Genomic DNA, 19,926 nt, shown 5'->3' with positions numbered 1-19,926 from the left:
AGAGAAGACAGAGAAAGCAATAGGATATGATGAGGAGCTTTTAGTTATGCTCCACATGCTGAGAAACCTAAAAATGAATTTCAGCTGAATGTCTCTCTGGACGCTCATTATGCTTTAAAGCTTTGACTTACAAAGTAGTTTGTAAAGTTAGGTCAGAGACGACGCCAGATGTGATCTTTTTTTCCTGAACACTTTGACAGCAGCAGATCCTGCCTTTTGAATTCTTCAGCTGATTAATGTGAGATGCTTTTTTGGCTGCACAAGCATCGAAGCACACCTTTAGAGCCTCTAGCTCTCTTACATACATATAGACACGTTCCAGTTTAATATTCATGTTGGTATGTTTTATTGCCAATTACTCACATAACCAACAGATACAGGGTGACTGCATCTTCAACATTTTTTGCAGCTTGTCTGCACTTTGGCACTCGTGCATTTAGCTTATTCAGTTATTTTAACTGTTTTAGTTTGTTTTCCTATCAATTTGATTACAGTTTTCAAGAACGGTACTCAACATGCTGGGAAATAAGTTTATTTCCAATCAATCTGAGTTTTTTTTTAAATAATATGACTGTTACTGTATATTAAAATAGCTGCCTTCTAGGATTTCTAATTATGATCAAATAATATTAAAAAGTATCCTAATTGAAAGAGACTTCTTCATTCTACATTATATATGGTGCAATGGAAATTTATTAGACCCCCACCAAATGTGAGGTTTATACCACAGCTGTCCTAAATTAACAGTATTAGTAATTACCAAAATGGTTTTTGTGCTGGTATCACTAGTATGCACAAGCCTTTTAATCAAAAGGATTCTCTTACTGCTAAAATGTAATTATTGTTGTCATCCATGCATTTTCTAATTCAATGTTTTTCAAAAAGAAGAAAAAATAGTAAAAAACATTTTTAATTTATTGATTAAGATGCCAAATTATAGTTATTTACTTCCTGGAGACAAAAACTCATTTAAGCGGTTGAGTCTTATGCTTGATTAATTCCAGTGAAATTTTAATTCAAATTAGATCCAGTGTGCTCATTCAGATTAGAGTATAAAAACATGAAGTTGGTCATTTTTACCGTTTATTTTTCATGACAGCTGGCATATAGATATATATATATATATAAAAACACCCAGCACGCCCCTGCGGGCAGTTTATCCTTCAAGCTCGGGTCCTCTACCAGAGGCCTGGGAGCTTGAGGGTCCTCTGCAGTATCTTAGCTGTTCCCAGGACTGCGCTCTTCTGGACAGAGATCTCCGATGTTGTTCCCGGGATCTGCTGGAGCCACTCGCCTAGCTTGGGAGTCACCGCACCTAGTGCTCCGGTTACCACGGGGACCACCGTTACCTTCACCCTCCACATCCTCTCGAGCTCTTCTCTGAGCCCTTGGTATTTCTCCAGCTTCTCGTGTTCCTTCTTCCTGATATTGCTGTCATTCGGAACTGCTACATCGATCACTACGGCCGTCTTCTTCTGTTTGTCTACCACCACTATGTCCGGTTGGTTAGCCACCACCATTTTGTCCGTCTGTATCTGAAGTCCCACAGGATCTTAGCTCGGTCATTCTCCACCACCCTTGGGGGCATCTCCCATTTTGACCTCGGGACTTCCAGGTTATACTCGGCACAGATGTTCCTGTACACTATGCCGACCACTTGGTTATGGCGTTCCATGTATGCCTTGCCTGCTAGCATCTTGCACCCTGCTGTTATGTGCTGGATTGTCTCTGGGGCATCTTTACACAGCCTGCACCTGGGGTCTTGCCTGGTGTGATAGACCCCAGCCTCTATGGATCTTGTGCTCGGAGCTTGTTCTTGTGCTGCCATGATTAGTGCCTCTGTGCTGTCTTTCAGTCCAGCTTTGTCCAGCCACTGGTAGGATTTATGGATATCAGCCACCTCCTCTATCTGCCGGTGGTACATACCGTGCAGGGGCCTGTCCTTCCATGATGGTTCCTCGTCTCCCTCCTCTTTCTTGGGTTTCTGCTGCCTGAGGTATTCACTGAGCACTCGGTCAGTTGGGGCCATCTTCCCAATGTATTCTTGGATGTTCGTTGTCTCATCCTGGACTGTGGTGCTGACACTCACCAGTCCCCGGCCCCCTTCCTTCCGCTTAGCGTACAGCCTCAGGGTGCTGGACTTGGGGTGAAACCCTCCATGCATGGTAAGGAGCTTTCTTGTCTATATGTCAGTGGCTTCTATCTCCTCCTTTGGCCAGCCTATTACCCCAGCAGGGTACCTGATCACGGGCAGGGCGTGATCAGCTGACTCCTCAGGACTTGCCTGACCCTCTGAAGGTACTTGGTGGTTGCAGCTTTTCTAGCGGCCTCTTCATGGTTCCCATTTGCCTGCGGGATCCCCAGGTACTTGTAACTGTCCTCTATGTCTGCAATGTTGCCTTCTGGTAGTTCAATCCCCTCAGTTCTGACTACCTTCCCTCTCTTTGTTACCATCCGACTACACTTCTCCAGTCCGAACGACATTCCAATGTCATTGCTGTATAGCCTGGTAGTGTGGATCAGTGAATCGATGTCTCGTTCACTCTTGGCATACAGCTTGATGTCATCCATGTACAGGAGGTGGCTGACAACTGCTCCGTTCCGTAGTCGGTATTCGTAGCCAGTCTTGTTAATGATCTCACTGAGGGGGTTCAGGCCTATGCAGAACAGCAGTGGGGACAGAGCATCTCCTTGGTAGATCCCGCACTTGATGGTGACTTGTGCTAGTCACTTCTGCATATATATATATATATATATATATGTGTGTGTGTGTGTGTGTGTGTGTGTGTGTATATATATATGTGTGTGTGTGTGTGTGTGTGTGTGTGTGTGTGTATATAGATAGATAGATAGATGGATAGATAGATAGATGAATAGATAGACAGCATATTTATAGTGTTTTTATATTGCCTGTGAAACCCTTTGAACCTTTACATGATATTAGGTTAAACAAGTTTAAACAAGGAGAAACTTTTCCCTCACAATTGGACATTTACTACATTAACCCAGCCATTCATTTCCAGTTTCTCAGAGCTCAACTCCCCGATCAAAACAACACACAGTGAAAGTGACTGCGCGCGGCAAGACTCGGTCTGAAACGTAAACCTTCACAGCGGAGTCTGTTTGGCCCGTGTCTCTTCTCTCAATGCCTTTGGCTGACACAGAGCAAACAGCAGGTCTTCAGTCTCTCACACCAGATTGCCTGTGTGATTCTGGCCACGCCATGTTTTACGTTTCCCCCTGCTTCTGTTGTGGCGCCGCCAGACTGAGCTGAAGCATGATTATGCTCTTGTTGCCCAACACATTTCATTAATTGAGATGAAAGAAGAATGACCAGCCGCAGAGAGGGGAGGCGCACACACCGCTTTAGATAACCGGATGAAGCCTGCCTGCTGCACTCCTGAAGCACTGGTTTCAGCCAAATATAGTATCTGTTGAAAACACTCCTTTTACATCACAGCTCTGACTGTTTGAGCACCTTTCTTACAGCGCGAGGATCGAATAGAGGGGCTCACCGAAGTCACATAACTTGAGGACGTCATCGGAGCTGATGAGAAGGTTTTCTGGCTTTATGTCTGAGGAGGAAGAACACAGATGGAGAGTAAGCTGGAGAGGGGCATCATTATCATCATCGCTATTACATCACTTCCATCAGTTTCTGCCACCACACATTCATCTGTTTCATTGAGAGAGCGATTTGAATGATTACCCTTCAGAGAAATGGAATTTCATCAGCAAAAATGCACAGATTGGGGGGAAAAAAACTATAACCCATACACTGAATCCCTCGATAACATTGTCATATGGGTGCCTGGATATACTACAGGCCATTTGGATGCCTGCTCTGTTGCTCTCAGTGTGCCAAAAGCTCACATGGGCCATCTGGTTTCCTGCTCTGCTGCCACTGATTCACCAAAAGGTCTTCTAGTGAACAGTACATCGCTTAGTTATAATGCTGATAGATATAATGCTGAAGATGCTATGATATCATGGGGATTGACCAGGATTGATAGGTATGGAATGAGTATATTAGAGGCACAGCTCAGGCTGAGCGGGTTTGAGACAAAGTTATAGTTTGAGATGTTTGAACATGTGCAGAGGAGGGACAGTGGATGCAATGGGCAAAGGATGTTGAATAGGGAGCTGCCAGACAGGAGGAAAAGAGGAAACTCAGAGGAAGTTCATGGATGAGGATATGCACAGGGTTGGTGTGACAGAGGAGGATGCTAGGGACAGGGCGAGATGGAGGTAGATGATCCACTGTGGTGACCTCTAAAGGGAGCAGCCAAAAGAAAAAGATGAAACTATGAAGCTAAACAGATAGAAAGTGAGCCTATTCTGACCAAACACCTGTCTCACATAGTGATACGAACCATGAAGCTGGACCCAAAAATATTTAGATGTTACAGAGAGTATGATGTATCCCATAATATTGATGCTCAAAGTTTTAACAATTCTCAAATGTATTTTATATCAGTCTTCTGTATTTAAAAACATAGGAGGACTGAACAAATTAAAAAACACCAAATTGTGATGCACTTGGAAAATATTCATAGTAAGAAGGTAAAATTTTACATGATGCATCAAAGCTCCTTTTGGCGGCTCTCTTCTCAATGAGTAAGGTGACCATATCACAACAAACTGAACGTGGGACAAAGTGAGACGTGTTAATAATACTGAGAGGTAGTCAAATATATTACATTTAAATGCAACATTTCCAACTGTCTTGCTAATAAAAGATCTTTAGCCGTCTTTGGGTTTCAGTAAAGATGCATCCATACTCTCATACATGTTTTTTTGCACCATATCTTACAATTTTAGCCATTTTTAACCAATTATGAGACAGAAATATTGTATCACTTCACACCACATTTTCAGTCAAAATTTGGGATACTGTCTCAAGATGTGGGAAAGGAGGACAAGTAATAAAAGTGCTGTGCAGTCTCACATAAAGAGCACTATCAGCATACCCTATTCACAAGGGGTTGCCACAGATTTTTACACCAGATGCAACCCCAAAGGTATTTGTGTCTTCTCATGGGCTCAAACCAGGGACCTTTTGCTTGTTAGACACACATGTAAATCACTACACTATGGAAACCAGGTGATTCTGAAGGGCTCGTGTGGGAAATTTTCTCCAGTTTGGTGGATTTTATATGGAATGACCATGTTTTTTCTCCAGTGTAAGCAAAATAATGCTGCATTTGTCTTCCTGCTCTGGGGGCCTCTCCTCTATCGTACTAACACTCTGTACGCTATGTTCAGGTCAAGAAAAACGCCTTACCTCGGTGAACAATGTCATGCTTATGGCACCAGTGAATTGCTTTGATTAGCTGGAAGATGTAGCTGCGCGCTTTTTCACTCGGCACACCGTTTGGTAACTCCTCGAGCAGTTCGAGCATATTCTAAAAGAGAGAGGGAAAAAGACACAGTTGAAGAAATCAAAGCTGAGCTCTTTATTATCATGAGGGATTTGGGGGTTTAGTGAACGAATTCTAGGTTTAACCCTGAGTTTTCAGCATCGGGAGGACCCGTCCAGACCTGACCACCTCTGGTGCAGGTTGTATTTGAGGTAAGAGATCGACATGCTTTTTAAAGTGTGACAAAAGTCTGTTTTTTTTTCTGTTGGAGAAAAATGGTTCATATTTGAGAAACAATACCTATTTTTTAATTATCTATTTTGTGAATAGAAGGTTCATTAAGTGAGAACAATGCGTTGACTGCTTCGGGCTGCCATTTCTGAAGCTGTAATGCGTTTAATAGCTCTGGTCTAAAGTATTTTATTTTGAAGACGAGGACTTTTTTCTGCTTTTTACCTGATTTTGTGAGCAATTTTAAACAATTATAATGTTGAATAGAACTTAATTTAGTGATAAGCTAAGCCTCATATTTGCTGGCCAACTTGAAATTTGGATTTTGAGCAACTTACAGGTTTGAATGATGTTTCTTCTGGTTGTTCTTTACTTGTACCTTTACTAGTCCTACACATTCAGACCAGGTGTTTTAATACCACAGTGCTCTACAGCCTTTCCCTATCACACAAACTCGCCCGCTGCTGCTTTGGCTGCTGCAGCTCTGTTGCTTTCAGCCTCTATTATGTGTTTAACCTCTTTGTATTTTTTCAAATATTATAGTTTGCTGTTATTTTGGAAAATATCCTGCTCTGTTGCCAGTATACCTCCCTGTGTTTGTCATTCGTCATATGCTGCCAATGTTATCTCTTTCACAGCGAGGTTGGGAAAACCCTGGATTGAATTATTGAGCTGATAACCACCTTCATTCATCGTTCTGTTGATGTTACGGTAAGTGAAGCCAGAAGAAGAGAAGAGTGTGCTGAACTTGTTCTGCTACAGGCGACGGGTGAGAGTAACACCAGAGTCAGCGCAGGTATCGGCCTGTGGAGGAAACCTACCTTCTCCACATATTCGAAAACAAGGTACAGCTTCCCTCTTCGGCGGAAGGCTTCTTTCAGCTCAACAATATTCTCCTGCTTGAGCGTGCGGAGCATTTTGAGCTCCCGCAGGGTCGTTTCTTTGACCTCTTCATTTTCTGCGTGGAGGTGAGACAGACAGGAAATGAGGATCACACTGAGCTGCCATGTTGTGATAGATATGGGATGCAGCAGGCCAGTAGAAATAAAGGACGAGGACAGCCTGCATTACAATAGAAATCATAAGTGCTCTCTGATGAGGCCTGCCCATCGGGAGCGAAGAGCCCTCTTACCTTCGCTGTCCTTGAATTTCTTAATGGCCACAATTTCATTGGTGTCCTGCAGCAAAAACACAGAAATCAATCCTGTCATTGCATCACGACAGTGGAAAAACACAACAGTGAGGCTGACTCAAATCATGAATATTAGTGTTACTGCTGCTGCCTTTACTACTGCGTTCAGTAGTGAGAATAACACATTTTTGCATTCAGCTGTGGGGACTGTGGCTGAAAGTATATAAATTATTTAATCAGCAACACAAACAGATGTTCAAGTCCAAATCTACAAAAAGCATGCCTAATTAAATATCAGTAGCATTCACGTTAGCATGCAGGATGGGGATATTGCTTTGAACCTGAAACTGTGTTTCAAGCAGCAACTTTGAAGCTGGAAAAAAGTGAGAACGGACATCTGAACGTTTGCGAGGAAAGCTGCAAAATCGACATGACTTTTTACACATCCAAGGATGGAGCAGTCAAGACCAGTTTTGTTATTTCCCACAAAAATTATAAACCAAAGTAAGTGAGCCAATCTCTGCTGGGGAGTTTATTAGAGTGTTTGGTCAACTTTCCTGAGCTGATATGCCCTGAGAAAAAAAGAAGTGTTTGACAATGAGCCGATGGCTACTCGGCTCTGGATGAGAGTTGTGATATCTGCCCAGTTACTCATCTTTGTAAGCGGGATGAAGACAGAGTTGGAGATTTTGGAGGAGCTGGCAGCAATGCACTCAGTGAAAGGGACAGGGAATGATTTGTTCATGGAGGTAAGTGCTTGCTTGGAAAGGCTTGAGCTGAAATGGGAAAAACTGGACTTTGTCCAAATCTGACACGGAAGAATGGTGGACTTTTGAAAAAGATACAAGATCAAGTGACTAAAAAGAACCCAGAAGTGAAATAAGCATTTATATTCTTATACACCGGGAGCTGTTTTGTATGCCAGTGCTAAAGATTAGAAGATGTTCTCTTTGGATCTACCATCATATGTGAACCAACATTCTCAGTGATGAAGTTTAACAAATCCAGATACCCTGTCCTGTCTGACATTGACTCTGACTTTAAGCTAGATATCTCTCACTTGATAAAACTGAACTGTTGTGGACCAGGACTCCACAACAGTCCATTCCTCATGTGCCCCCTTGGGAAAATTAATTGCCCAAGTCTGCCATAGACCCTCATATTAAAATACACACCTCAACCAATTAAATGAACATTGGTATAGCTTGATAGAGGCCAGTTTCTTTCTTTGTGATAACCTTTGCCTTCAATGTTCTTTAATGCATATTATCTGATAGTTATTTCTACAAACAGCCCATCTGAAAACTTATGAAGTTGCATGCAAGCTTTAAGACACCCTCAACTTTCTCAGACAGAAACAGGAACTGGTAATCAGCATCTTCAGAGATTTATACCGCTATCAGATCATGATGCCAGTATAAAGGTATAAAGAGTTTGTCAATCATTAATGGAAATTTGCTCCATTATCACCAACAATTCCTTAAATGCTACCATTTGCCTTAATTTTTATCTTCATTTTGGTCTTTAATATCAGAATTGATAACAAAAACATTAAAAAACTAAATAATGTGTGAAGCATGTTTCAAAAACTGTGTCCAAACCCATCAATTCTCTTCATTACTCTAACAGTCCTGGTATAATCACAAAGATCTCCTTCACTGGTGCATGCGGTTTCCTGCATATGGGACATAAAAAAGGTCCTACACCTTCACAAATTGAGGTTAGTACACCTGCATCAGCGCAGACTCAAGGTAGGAGGGCTCTGTAACCTACTTTAAAGGGGAAGATTTGTTGGTTTGGAGCAGCACTTAGTGTAGCGGGTTGAGAGTGTGCAGGGAGATGTTGTAGAGGCCAGACTGGAAAATGGGCCATTCGGTCTATGATAGTCTGCACCGTGCTAACTGAGCTTGTTAGCACCCAAAAACAGAAAAACAAGTTGCAAAAAGGCTCACATGGGGCTCAGGACATCCAGAAAGGGTCACGATGTGGATCTGAGAGGTTACAATGTTATTTAATCTGATTACATGTATCTAATCTCAAATTACACCAAGTTTCCTAGTTGAAATGTAAGCAAATGAAATCAATAAACAGGATTCATATACAAGAGTACTTACTTGAGTGATTAATAAGCGAGACATTTGTCTATCATGAGAACCAGCCTATACATTTATGTCCTCTTAATGGACATTTGGTTTTGGTCTGTATCTTTTGACTTATTTGAGCTATCCTATTAACCACCGTTGAAGTCAAAAGAAGACATCCTGGCCAAGGACATCTCATGTGTTTGGGTGGCCTCTTTTAGCTGCAAATAGGCAAGACATCACAAAAAATTTAACTGAAAAATACTTGTTTCCTCGGTTCTCAGGAGGATATTGGGCATATCAACTTTCTGTGATGTCAGAAAAAGCATTTAGAGCTGCGCAAAATCTGAGCTTTTAGATCACAGTGATTACTTGTACAGACACTGACCTAATTATTCAAACTCTGGCCATGCTTTATATGAACAGTCTCCATTTTAACAGCATATATATGACAGAAAATAAAGAAAAGCAGAGAAGGTCCATAGAAAAATTGTAAATGGATCATTATCTGCAGCTCTAGTGCGATGGGCAAATCAAACGCTCGATGACTAGGCTTTGCTTTGTAATAAGGGGTCATACCATAGAAAAAACTGGGAGAATGAGTCACTGTTGAAGTGCAGCACAAACAGAACCAGTGTACCTGCAAAACTTTAAAGCTCAATAATTCTAAAAAGCATCTGTGTTATTTGTTAAAAGGTATAAGGTACAAAATTATCAACAATAAGTGGAGCAGAAGAAGAAATTCGGAACTCATCAACGGCAAGATACTTCCTGTCATCCCTTCAGGAAGTTCTCTGCGAAAGAGACACCCCGCCACTAGCCCCGTTTTTTGACATGTCCTAGTTAGGCCTGGTATTTCTGCCTATGGCTCAGAGCTGTGCTCCAGTTCCCCCCCACCCCTCCTTCAGAAAGCCAAAGGCAGCATCGCACCACTACAGCATGGATCAGAGCGAACAGCCAGCACTCCTGCCAGCATCGAGAAATGCAAGATGACTCACAGCGGGGTCAGAGCACGCCAGCCTGAGTGAAGGAAGACGGCGAGCAGCAGAGACTAAACAACCTTTCTCATGTGTGAACCTTGATCACTAATGGAGGAAATTAGACCTGATCAGAAGCTACACATTCAGTTCAAAACATCAGGACGCAGAAAATCAGAAGCTTAAACTGCATGCAGGGATGGACAGATGGTGAAAGTCTGGACCGATGCCACTGTTTAAAACAATCTGCTGATTCTAATGTGGGACATTTTTTTGGGTTTGTTTTCCTTTAGATTTTGATTGTTGTATATTTCCGCTTTCATGACAGCGAAACGAAAAAGATCTTCTTCATCACTCAACTCTCATATAAATAAGGAACCTGGATTGAAGATAAAGTGAGCGATTACTTTAAAGGACACAGCAGATACACATCGTCAAAGTCTCACCAGCTTGCAGTTATTTTTAACCAGCACAAAAAAACTACATACATAAACCAGCAAATAACTCCAATAAGACGGTCATCACATGAATCATATAAAGTACATCCCCTAACTTTGAAATCATAAATATCGAAAAGTAGAAAAAAAACTCTCTGAAGCTGCAAGTTTAAAGATCAGCCATCAAAGATGTGGACCAAGGCCAGAACCTGCCCACCAAATGGTCTAATTTGGTTTATTGGATGCCTTTGCAAAATACACTGCTACTCTTTATCTGGTGATGTTGCCATTACACACAGGAAGTGTGAAAAATCGATGGAAAATTACAAGTATTTCTAGAGCTAAAGAAACTGTTTGGATCGCGAAAAATTTGTGAAGGTTTCTGGCCTTGCCTCTGTGAGCAGTACATCAAAAAGCAAGGTATGCAGTGACAACAAGCTCACTGAATGTGGAAAACTAAGACCACATCTACATGCCCAAGTGCACTGAGTTGCTTTCATGTGTATGGTTGATGAGATATTTGGATTAGTAAGAAGTTGAGCAGGTGGCCTGTGAGTGTATAAGTCAGAAAATAAGGGGGAAAAAAGCACCTTAGGGCCACTTTAAAATGACGTGTGGCCTGTTTATTTGATCTGTAGGTGTTTCAGTTGATTTTACTTCTTGTCTCACCTCAGTTCCACCCAGAGACCACTGCCCATTTCCCCCCCAAAACAACCTTTGAAAACAGCATTGTTGACATCTCTGATAATATAAAATGTTTTTCTGCACTCTCTGACACGGACACAGCAGCGTGCCAGTAAACACACACTTGCCACAGCAGAGGGAAGAAGCGCTGTATCGCACCAGCCCGAGGTCTCAGAAGTGGGTCCTCAAAGAGAACACTCCCATCATCTCCACCTCCGCAGAAAAACACCTAAACCACCCGGCGAATGACTGCAAACTTTCCTCTTTCTTTGCTCCAGTTCACACTGCATCACATCAGTCATTTAAGTCGGTTCAAGTTATTTCTGCTTCAGGTACAAATTGCAGCCAGAGTGATGGCAAATCCGGCACACATACACAGCGCTCGCTCTCATCTCTCAGCTGATAACAGCCATCCAGGAGCAAATTATAACAGTCAAAAGAGTTTTGTAGTTCATTATGACAGCATGTTAATGTTGTAGGGATCGGCGCAGAACACCAGGCGCTCTGAACCTTTCTGAGTTGCCTTTTATTTTAAGCTTTGTAGGAATTCCCATGTGGCGATGGACTGTGAAGCTCATTCATGTGAGAGAGAAACCAAGCTGGGTAAATGATTATTTACTACGAGCACAGTCCCTCTCCCACCGCCCGGATGGCACAAACACCTGTTTGATGTTTCCTAAGGCCAGGTACTGTCATGGTCTGTGGAATGCGTGATGCTCGGGTAGCCACACCCCCGGGCTGGGCCATCACTAGCACACCTGCTCTCCATCCCGGTGATTACATGGAGATCCACTTAATCCGGCGCTGACGGATGCTCCACGCCAGTCCGTAGTCATCCCCACAGTGGTAACCAGACTTCCACGAAAAGTGTGCATTCTCTTCTGCTTGGAACTTTGTTTAACCTGCCTACTTCTGTCCAGATTTCTACTCGGCGTCTGCTACCTGCCTGTCCTCCGGCTCAACTGGATCTCGCGGCGCTCACCTGGCCCACTCGCCATTCCACGGACTTCCTGCCCCCACGGACTGCCACACTTCCCTCCCGAGCTCCCACGGTTCCGTTCTATCGTAAGCCCCTACTCTAACTCAGTCCTGATATGTTCTCCCCGCTTCCTGGCTCCCTAGTAATCATCTCCCCTTTCTATTGCAGCCCCCCGCCGTCCCGATCCCGGCTTCCTCGTGTCATTGTTTCCCCGGATTTTTAGTTTCTGTTTTGCTCTCTACTTTCCCCGGGTCGCCTTTCGTTGTTTTAATAAAGTGTCTTTTTGTTAGCTCGGAGTCTGCGCCTGGATCCTTTCGTGCCCGCGCACCACGGCGCATGACAGGTACCATAACATGATGATCATCACCAAAAACAGCAGCGTACAAAAGGTCGGCTTTGGATATAACAGGGGTAGGCAACCTTTTTGATGACGAGTGCCATCTAAAATTTCCTCAGAAGTCAATGTGCCATATAATTGCATTAGCAATAAATTTAATAACGCTGTATATCAACAGTTGCTGCACTGAGCGGAGAGCTCCTGAAGCATTTGAAGTGTTGGAATGTGGAAATTTCAACATCGCTTGAAAAAACTGACAGCTAGCAACGTCCGTCTCACCAGTAGGCTAAGTGATTTTTAGCCAATTACAAGTTGAATCTGATAATTGGGGTTGTTAGCTAAGATACCATCATTAAGAAGCGGCACAACTTATGTGTCTATGCGAGCTAATTTGTGATGTGCACCGCTGACCCGGCCATTCATTTTTTAATGCACCCTCTCAGATTAGTTCACTGCGTGTCGTGCCCAGGGCTGGACTGGGACAAAAAACCGGCCTGGGCATTTTGACTAGAGACCGGCCCACTAGGTATTATAGGAAAAGCCATAAAGCCTTTGAATGAAAACAAACGCTGTTGTGACAGTGATGTACACTGTCTTGTTGGTATAAAGATAAAAACTTTGGTTGTAAGATTCAGATAATTATTTAATAAAAGCGAGACATTTTAAATGAGAATAAGAAAGAAAAGCATTTCTTTGTGCCCCCCTTTCCCTGTTAATGCCCTACCTGGTCCCCTGGCAACACTTTGCTAGACCCGCCCCTGCACAGTTACCAGCTGTCAGCTACATAAAAAAAAGGATCCTGGTGTTATTTGTCTCTCAGAAACAGTTCATAACTTCCCTTCAACCCATTCATGTCACCTAAAAGGTAAACCTGTTTCTCCATCACCTGTTCAGCTCTGATGATTCAGTAAGAACATCTCCTGGTTTCATCTTCATGTTTCCCTCTCACCAGATAAAAAAAAAGATATCATGACCAGCAGCTTTTACGGCTGTGGCTCCAGCAAATATCAGCTGATACTGGAAATTAATATTAAATAAATCCTAACAACAGCTGACGTCCGCTGGTTTCCTCTTTCTGGCGCAAAGTCGGCGATAAACAAACAAGAGAGATCAGCTGATCAATGATCAGTTTCATGATTGAACGAGAGAAGAAGAGGCAGCTGCAGGTAAAGACACAGAATAAATCCAGCTTTGTGTCTTTTTCCATGCCAACTGAAGTACGGGACAAACTATGTTCCTTTTCAGCTCAATATGAAACGCATAATATTTTCTCTGAATACGGGATGATTCCGTTTTTTATGGCACGGTTGGCAACTTTACTAACCAACCTTGTGAATAAAATAAAGTTCACTATCAGTAACATCATAGCACCCACCCAGCTGTATAGAAACTCCGTCATGCTAGCTAGTACGCAGTACGAGTTATTGTAACTGACTGTAAAAACTCAGCACAACGAAAATAAACTCCAACTAAACTTGGTTTATATCTGACCCAGACAGACTGCAGGTCATAACTTCTTACCTGAAGTTCAGTTCACCTGACACTCGGACCGGCGGCCGCCTCGGGTCTCTCCTCCTGCCTCCCCTTTCCCTCATCCACCTGGCCTCTTGTGGCAGCTCCGCCATATCCGCCACCAAACGAGTTATTTTTACACATCTGCCAGCATCTGGCCAATCCACCATCTTTCATTGTTTATACGGTTACTAAAAAAAAAAATCATCGGCCCATAAAAACGGAAGATCACCAGCTTTTGTTTACTTTTAATTTCTGGCCACACCCGAACCAGAAATGCAGCAGCTGTTTGTTTCGCCTTTAAAAACATCTGGAAATATACGGCGCCTGTGATGTCGCTTTGGTTGTGATTAAAGCTCCCACTGTGGGATTATTTTTCACTTCCAGACACTGATAAATCGGTTTTGTAACTATGCAAATCTCACCCACTGGAACTGATAAAAGACGTCAAATTAAATTAAGTTATTCATCGTTCATAATCTTGATTAAATCAGTCATCTCCTGTGTTTTCCACAATTAGTCAGTGGAGGATGCAGTCATAACTCTGCCGTGTTACTTTGTGCATCATTTTTCCATCTGGTTTGAAGTGTTTGCTGCCGATCTTCTGTGGCAAACTACAACACTGAACCCAGCATTAGGAGCATTGGTTTTGTGTCACAGGCTTGTAAAGCTTCATATTATTAGTGTCAAGATCCCATGCTCAACTGTCCAAACAAGGAGATCAAACGTGAACCGCCAGGCTGTGAGATTTGGTAATAACAGCTCTGTAGTTCTCCGTGATGATAAATGCTCCAAGTGCAAAGCCAATAAAATGTTCAATGGTAGCAGAAAAATTACCCCAAAGCAAAGCGAGAGGCTGGTGAAAAATGTTTAGGTTGCAGCTTTAATTTTGCCCCAACAGAACTATTGATACTGTACAAAGAGCCAGAGTTTTCCTTCTTTGGCCCAGTGAGCACCTCTGTACAGAAGGCTGCTGAGCCAGCACTTCAGACAATGCAGGGGACTCTAGGTGATGTTCAATGATAGCCCCTCACGTCCCTGGAGATAACTCCTATGGACTATCTAAAAGGCATAAAAAAGTAAGAAGGACCTACGCTAAAAGTGTCAATCAATCCTCTTTCTTCATTTTAAAATGCAACATCAGTCCCACAAATCCTTATACAGCCTTTAGCTGATCCAAAACACTGAAAGTAACTGAAATTAGATGTGATATTTCTCCCAAATTAGTTTTTCTTCATTTAGAAGTTCAATCTTTCTTCTCACATTCAAACTCCTGAAGGATAAGTCTCCATCAAGACCTCGCTGTATAGGTGCATTCACATGTCTCACTGTTGGAGATTTCACCAGCTCTGATTGGTCTGTTTGGTAATATATGGTGTAGGTAGAGTAACCCGAGGAGTCCTTGGACACTTTATGCTGTCTTCTTTTCCGTCACACCGCAGCAACACAGCAGATGTCTGACCCTCGCTGAACCTGGGTCTGTTAGTTTTCTTCTTGTTAAGGAAGTTTTTCCTTAAAAGTGGGGAGTTTTCCCTCCCCACTGTCACCAAGTGCTGCTCAAATGGGATTGGTAGATCATTGAGGTTTTCTTTCTAATATTCTGTTGTTTTTACTTTACAATAAAAAGCAATGAGGTGACTGTCGATGTGAATTGGTGCTGCATAAATTGAATTGGATTAAGGTTAGCTGCAGGATAATGATTCTGTGAAATAAAATGTGAGATTGTCCTTGGCATTATTATTGTGCCTTCTGCCAGTGAAGACATTTACTGTTTTTGTTTTGTTTTTGTTTTTATTTTTACAGCTTTGAAATATGTGTTTAGACTCCGATAGCCCTAAAGCCTTGTCTCCTTTCTGAGTTTCAGTAAAATAACCTGCTGTTCAGTATTTATGAGCACGAAGTCCAGCATGCACAGTTTCACCTGCGATCGGAGAGCAAAGCAGAGAAACCAGGTCAAAAGTGAAAAAATGGCCTCCACTTGAACAAGGAGTCAATGCAGTAGTGTAAATAAAGCTTTTGCATAGCCTTAGTTGGATTAAACATGTCACCATAAAGTGAAAGAAGCATAGAAAGGGTTCCTTTTAAAATTAAAACTTTCCTTTTCGACAGAGCTTATAGTGAGGGCTGAATCAGGTGACCCAGAACTATTACTCAATCATCCTGCTATTGTCTCAAATTGCTGGTGCACATCCTATGATCCACTGAGCATCTCTCTTCCTCTTTTCACTTCTGTATGTTCCTCTTCTCGCTTACCTCAGCTGTTTGAGGTTGATGGATGCTCCTACCTGTGCTGGGTTCTTCCAGAGGTATCTTCCTGTTAAAATGGAGTTCTTCCTCCCCACTGTCACCAAACGCTTGCTCACCGGGGTTCTCTCTGTGACATTAGCGGCTTTACGTGGGCCTTATTTGTGATATATTAGTACTTTTCATTTGCCCAAGACAATAACGTCACTGTTAGACAATCTGCTCGCTCTTAGTTTGAAGGTTCATTTGCTGCTAAATGAGTGCTTGCGAGTGCATATGCCCCCTCCGCTTTGATACTGCCACAATGCAATCCTGTGGGAAACTCTGAATATTGTAGGGTGTTCACCTAACATTATGCAGCACTTTAAAATGACAGCTGATCTGGCACTATTTAAATAAATAATAAGTGAATTTAATCCTAACATGCACTCTTGCAAAGTAAACTGGGTTGGCTTGCTTTATGGTACTAGTGAAAAGTGTTTGTGCAGGGCTGGGCAATGACTGAATAAATGGGGTCAAGGCAAAAGCTAAAAGGAACTTTAGGTAAATGATTCACTAAAACTAAACTGCATGTTAAAGTCGGCTGAAGCCAGGTAGTGCTTTCTGTGCACGTTGAGCTCTGTAATGTATAAACACGTGACAAAAAGAAAAAGCCCATATCCAGGACGTGCGCACACAAAAGGCTGCACCAACAGTCTGCGCTTGACAAAGCTTCAGATTTATACTTTAAATAGCCTCCATCTATCAGGAGACAGTTACAACTTTAACATTCAGACAGGAAACATGTGCCCCCTCTACATCTCTCTCTGTCTTTCTCTCTCTCTCTGGCTCCTAATAGGACCACATAGGCAAGTGTTCCACTCAAGGTGACCCATTTAATGCTGTGAAAGTCCTGTTTTTCCTCTTCCGTCCCAGTTTCTGTTCACTGGGTGCAAAAATAACTGTTCGCTTCAAATGGGGCGGTAGACATTTTTTTTCCCACTAAATAAATCTAGATGTTATTGACAGCTTATATGGGAGGGAAAAAAATTACTGCATCAGTTCAATTATTGGCGGAAAAAGCACCAGCAGTTATATAATCTCGAAAAAAAAAAGAAGAAGACTTGAAGCAGTACTAAAATAAAAGATAATATGAAAAAAATGATTAAGATAGGACAAACAACAGATGACTGCAGAGTGGTCGTGACTCACTTGATGCTACACGGCAGCTCCTAAAACACTGATGGGCCTGTTAGATCTAGTCAATACACTAATTGCTAATTTTTGAATTGCAGCATGGCAAGTTACAGGCAAAGGCAATGCAAACACGACTAATCTCCAGCAGATAATAGATTTCTGTCTCAGTAGGCAAAGTGACACAGCATTAAAGAGTAAATTATCCATGAATCACACAGCAAAAAAACGTCTTAAATGACTCTATAAGCTAAATATGTTTGAGCACCACGTATTACACTTGTGGCCACAACCTAATTAGACATCACACCTAGTGTTACTCCTTCACAGTCTACTTTCTAGCATGAAGCCACAGTGCAAAAATACAAGGGTGCCAGATTCCGGTCAGATGTGGAGGGTCAAAAGGCAAAAAAATAAATAAACGTGCTATTCTGAGAGTAACCTCACAGTTTAAAAGCATATGCTTTCAAAGCCAAAGCCGCCACTGCTAATTGCTTCTGTGCACTCAGAGGTAGGTATTAAACAATACCCACCTCTGTCATGGAAACAGCATGACATGAACTGGCATGAAAAAAGCTTAAGGTGAATTAACACAATAGGCAAAATCCCCACTAAAAGTGCCGTGTTACGATCTAAAAGTCAGGCTTTGTGTTGGTTAATGATATGGGGAAAAAAAGAAAATCAATCAATCAACAGCCAGTAATGCAAAGATTTAAACCTGCAGCTCAGCAGCGTCAAACCTGGGTTCACTAAGGCTTATATAGTTTATACCCTAATAAAATAAACAGATAAAAATCTCCTGGATTATACAGGGTGTATCCAAAAGAAATCATCGTCGGATTTGTGCTTTTATTCCACAGCCATTCACTGATAACAATCGAGACATGCACTGTTAGCAAGAGGTTTCACATGGTTGCTGGTAGGTAGCACAAGTCATGTTCGCAGAAGTATGGGACAAGTGTAACCACTGTATGGATATATGCCGGGCGTCCAGAGGTGGACAAATGGAGGACCTGTGGACATTGTAAGTTTTGTATGGAAAACTTTATATTCAGACATCTATTTTAAAATATACCAGAGGCTTCTTTCTATTGTTTTAAAAAATATAGCCTTTATAGATGGGATGATGCCCCATATAGCCTTGGCCTTACATCATTTAGTCATGCATGACTGCTGGCAGTACATGTGGGGTGGCAAAGCACAATCTTTAGTTAGTTCAGTCAGACAATCTTGGCATATCAACTAATATCCCAAAGCTAAAGTTGATCTCTTTATCCTCTTATACACTACTAAAGCTGCTTTAGTCTGCCAATAGTTGCTGTGCACCTGCAAGCAACTTTGCAACCCATCTCTTCCTTTCACACGTGATGTCACTGATGCTTGGACTAGTGTGTGCTCGGTTCTCGCTGTTGTATGAAGGTAAGTATGTTGTTCTCTGCACCCGTGTAAATATAAATGAGCGTAGAGTGAAATAACAATGTTATTTGGTCCTACTGTGGCCCTGATTGAGGTGCTTTTCTATTGCAAACACATCAAAAAGCAGTTTAATGCGAATAACCCCACACAGCCCGTGTTTAAGAACTTTTTTAAACATTTATTTAAAAATTCAGCGTCTGAGAGTGGGAGACATTTTAGTGAATAATTTACTCTTTACTAAAAAACAGAGAGCAGATAGATGTAAAACCTCACTGTGGTACAAATTTGATTAAAATTTTATATGTATGCTCTAGTCATCGACTTGATTGGTAGCAAAGGCACCCACAGTACCACGGTAGCTGGCACCCAAGTCTTGAGCCTGAGGCTGCAAACAATACACCAAACATTCATCTTAATACCAAATATTTTAAAACGGCAGTGAGGTGGCATTTGCTGCATTAACAGGCTGTGATATATGGTCTCACTCGGCTGTATCCTAGTGAAAAATGACTGACTGATCCTCCACCATTTCCTGAACATATTCGCTAAGGACGACTTCTTTTTGGCATCAATCTCCGGCCCTCGGGGGTTTTATGAACCTGAACCATGCCAGGAAAATACAACCCCACGCCACAGTGGAGCTGCCAGGAGCCTTCACCATAAGAAGCAAGCATTGTGCCCTGGCATGTGCCACATATGTTCGTGTTCACTTGCTATTAACAGGATGACTCATGTGATCATGTGATGCTTTCTGCTACTCAGTAGAACATTCGCTCTGTTCTTAACCCTCAGATCACAAAACCTGTTTCAACCCAATTCAATTCAACCCATGCAAAGCATTTATTATTGTCCGCAAAGTTTCCTCATACTAATTAATGAAAGTGCCAACTTACTGCAGGAGGGAAATTAATTTACTTGTTTACTTAGCTGTCAGATCCTTCTTGCATGTCAAGTAATGCATGGAGATACCTGTCAAAATCAACTTAAGCCTGTCTTTCCCTTTGATTTTCATGCCAACATATCATTAGCATCTCTTCTCATGGCTCAAAAACTGTTGGACAATTGACTGACAAGCAGTTTCAGGGCCAGGTGAAGCCTGCACCCTTGTTATTTCATGACAAATGAAGCAGACATAATATTTCAAGTTGATTCCAGACGTCAAATTTGTACTTAAGAGTTTTTCATTCTAATTTTAAATTCAAAGTCTAAAGAGATAAGGTGCAAATGCAAATGTGCGGGGTCATCATTAGGACAACAACAAAATCAAAACAAAAACTTTACGAGTGGCCACACCAAGAATCTGGTACATTCTTAAAAAGAATGAATGGACTGGCTCAGCAACACTAAAAGGTCCAAAAGGCCA

General features: G+C 42.1%; 1 protein-coding gene across 5 annotated transcripts in view; it reads right to left on the bottom strand.

Annotated features, from left to right (window-relative positions):
- Positions 1 to 19,926, bottom strand: part of LOC147301269 (cyclin-dependent kinase-like 5) — a 53,418-nt gene that overhangs the window by 17,219 nt on the left and 16,273 nt on the right. For all 5 annotated transcript variants that reach the window (XM_086284121.1, XM_086284117.1, XM_086284120.1 and 2 more), the window contains 4 exons: positions 6,724 to 6,769; positions 6,413 to 6,549; positions 5,285 to 5,405; positions 3,516 to 3,575 (listed from right to left, as the gene is read on the bottom strand). In XM_086284121.1, coding sequence (XP_086140247.1) covers positions 3,516 to 3,575; positions 5,285 to 5,405; positions 6,413 to 6,508 — 277 coding nt within the window. In that variant the 5' untranslated portion in view covers positions 6,509 to 6,549; positions 6,724 to 6,769. The remainder of the gene's footprint in view (positions 1 to 3,515; positions 3,576 to 5,284; positions 5,406 to 6,412; positions 6,550 to 6,723; positions 6,770 to 19,926) is intronic.

Source organism: Aulonocara sp. 'chitande type north' Nkhata Bay, linkage group LG23 (assembly GCF_057382095.1).
Source record: "Aulonocara sp. 'chitande type north' Nkhata Bay isolate Kocher_YH1m ecotype deep benthic linkage group LG23, A_spYH_male_GT1.1, whole genome shotgun sequence".
Classification (NCBI taxonomy): domain Eukaryota; kingdom Metazoa; phylum Chordata; class Actinopteri; order Cichliformes; family Cichlidae; genus Aulonocara; species Aulonocara sp. 'chitande type north' Nkhata Bay.
The sequence above is the reverse complement of the archived record's forward strand: the minus strand, read 5'-3'. Positions and strand labels throughout refer to the sequence as shown.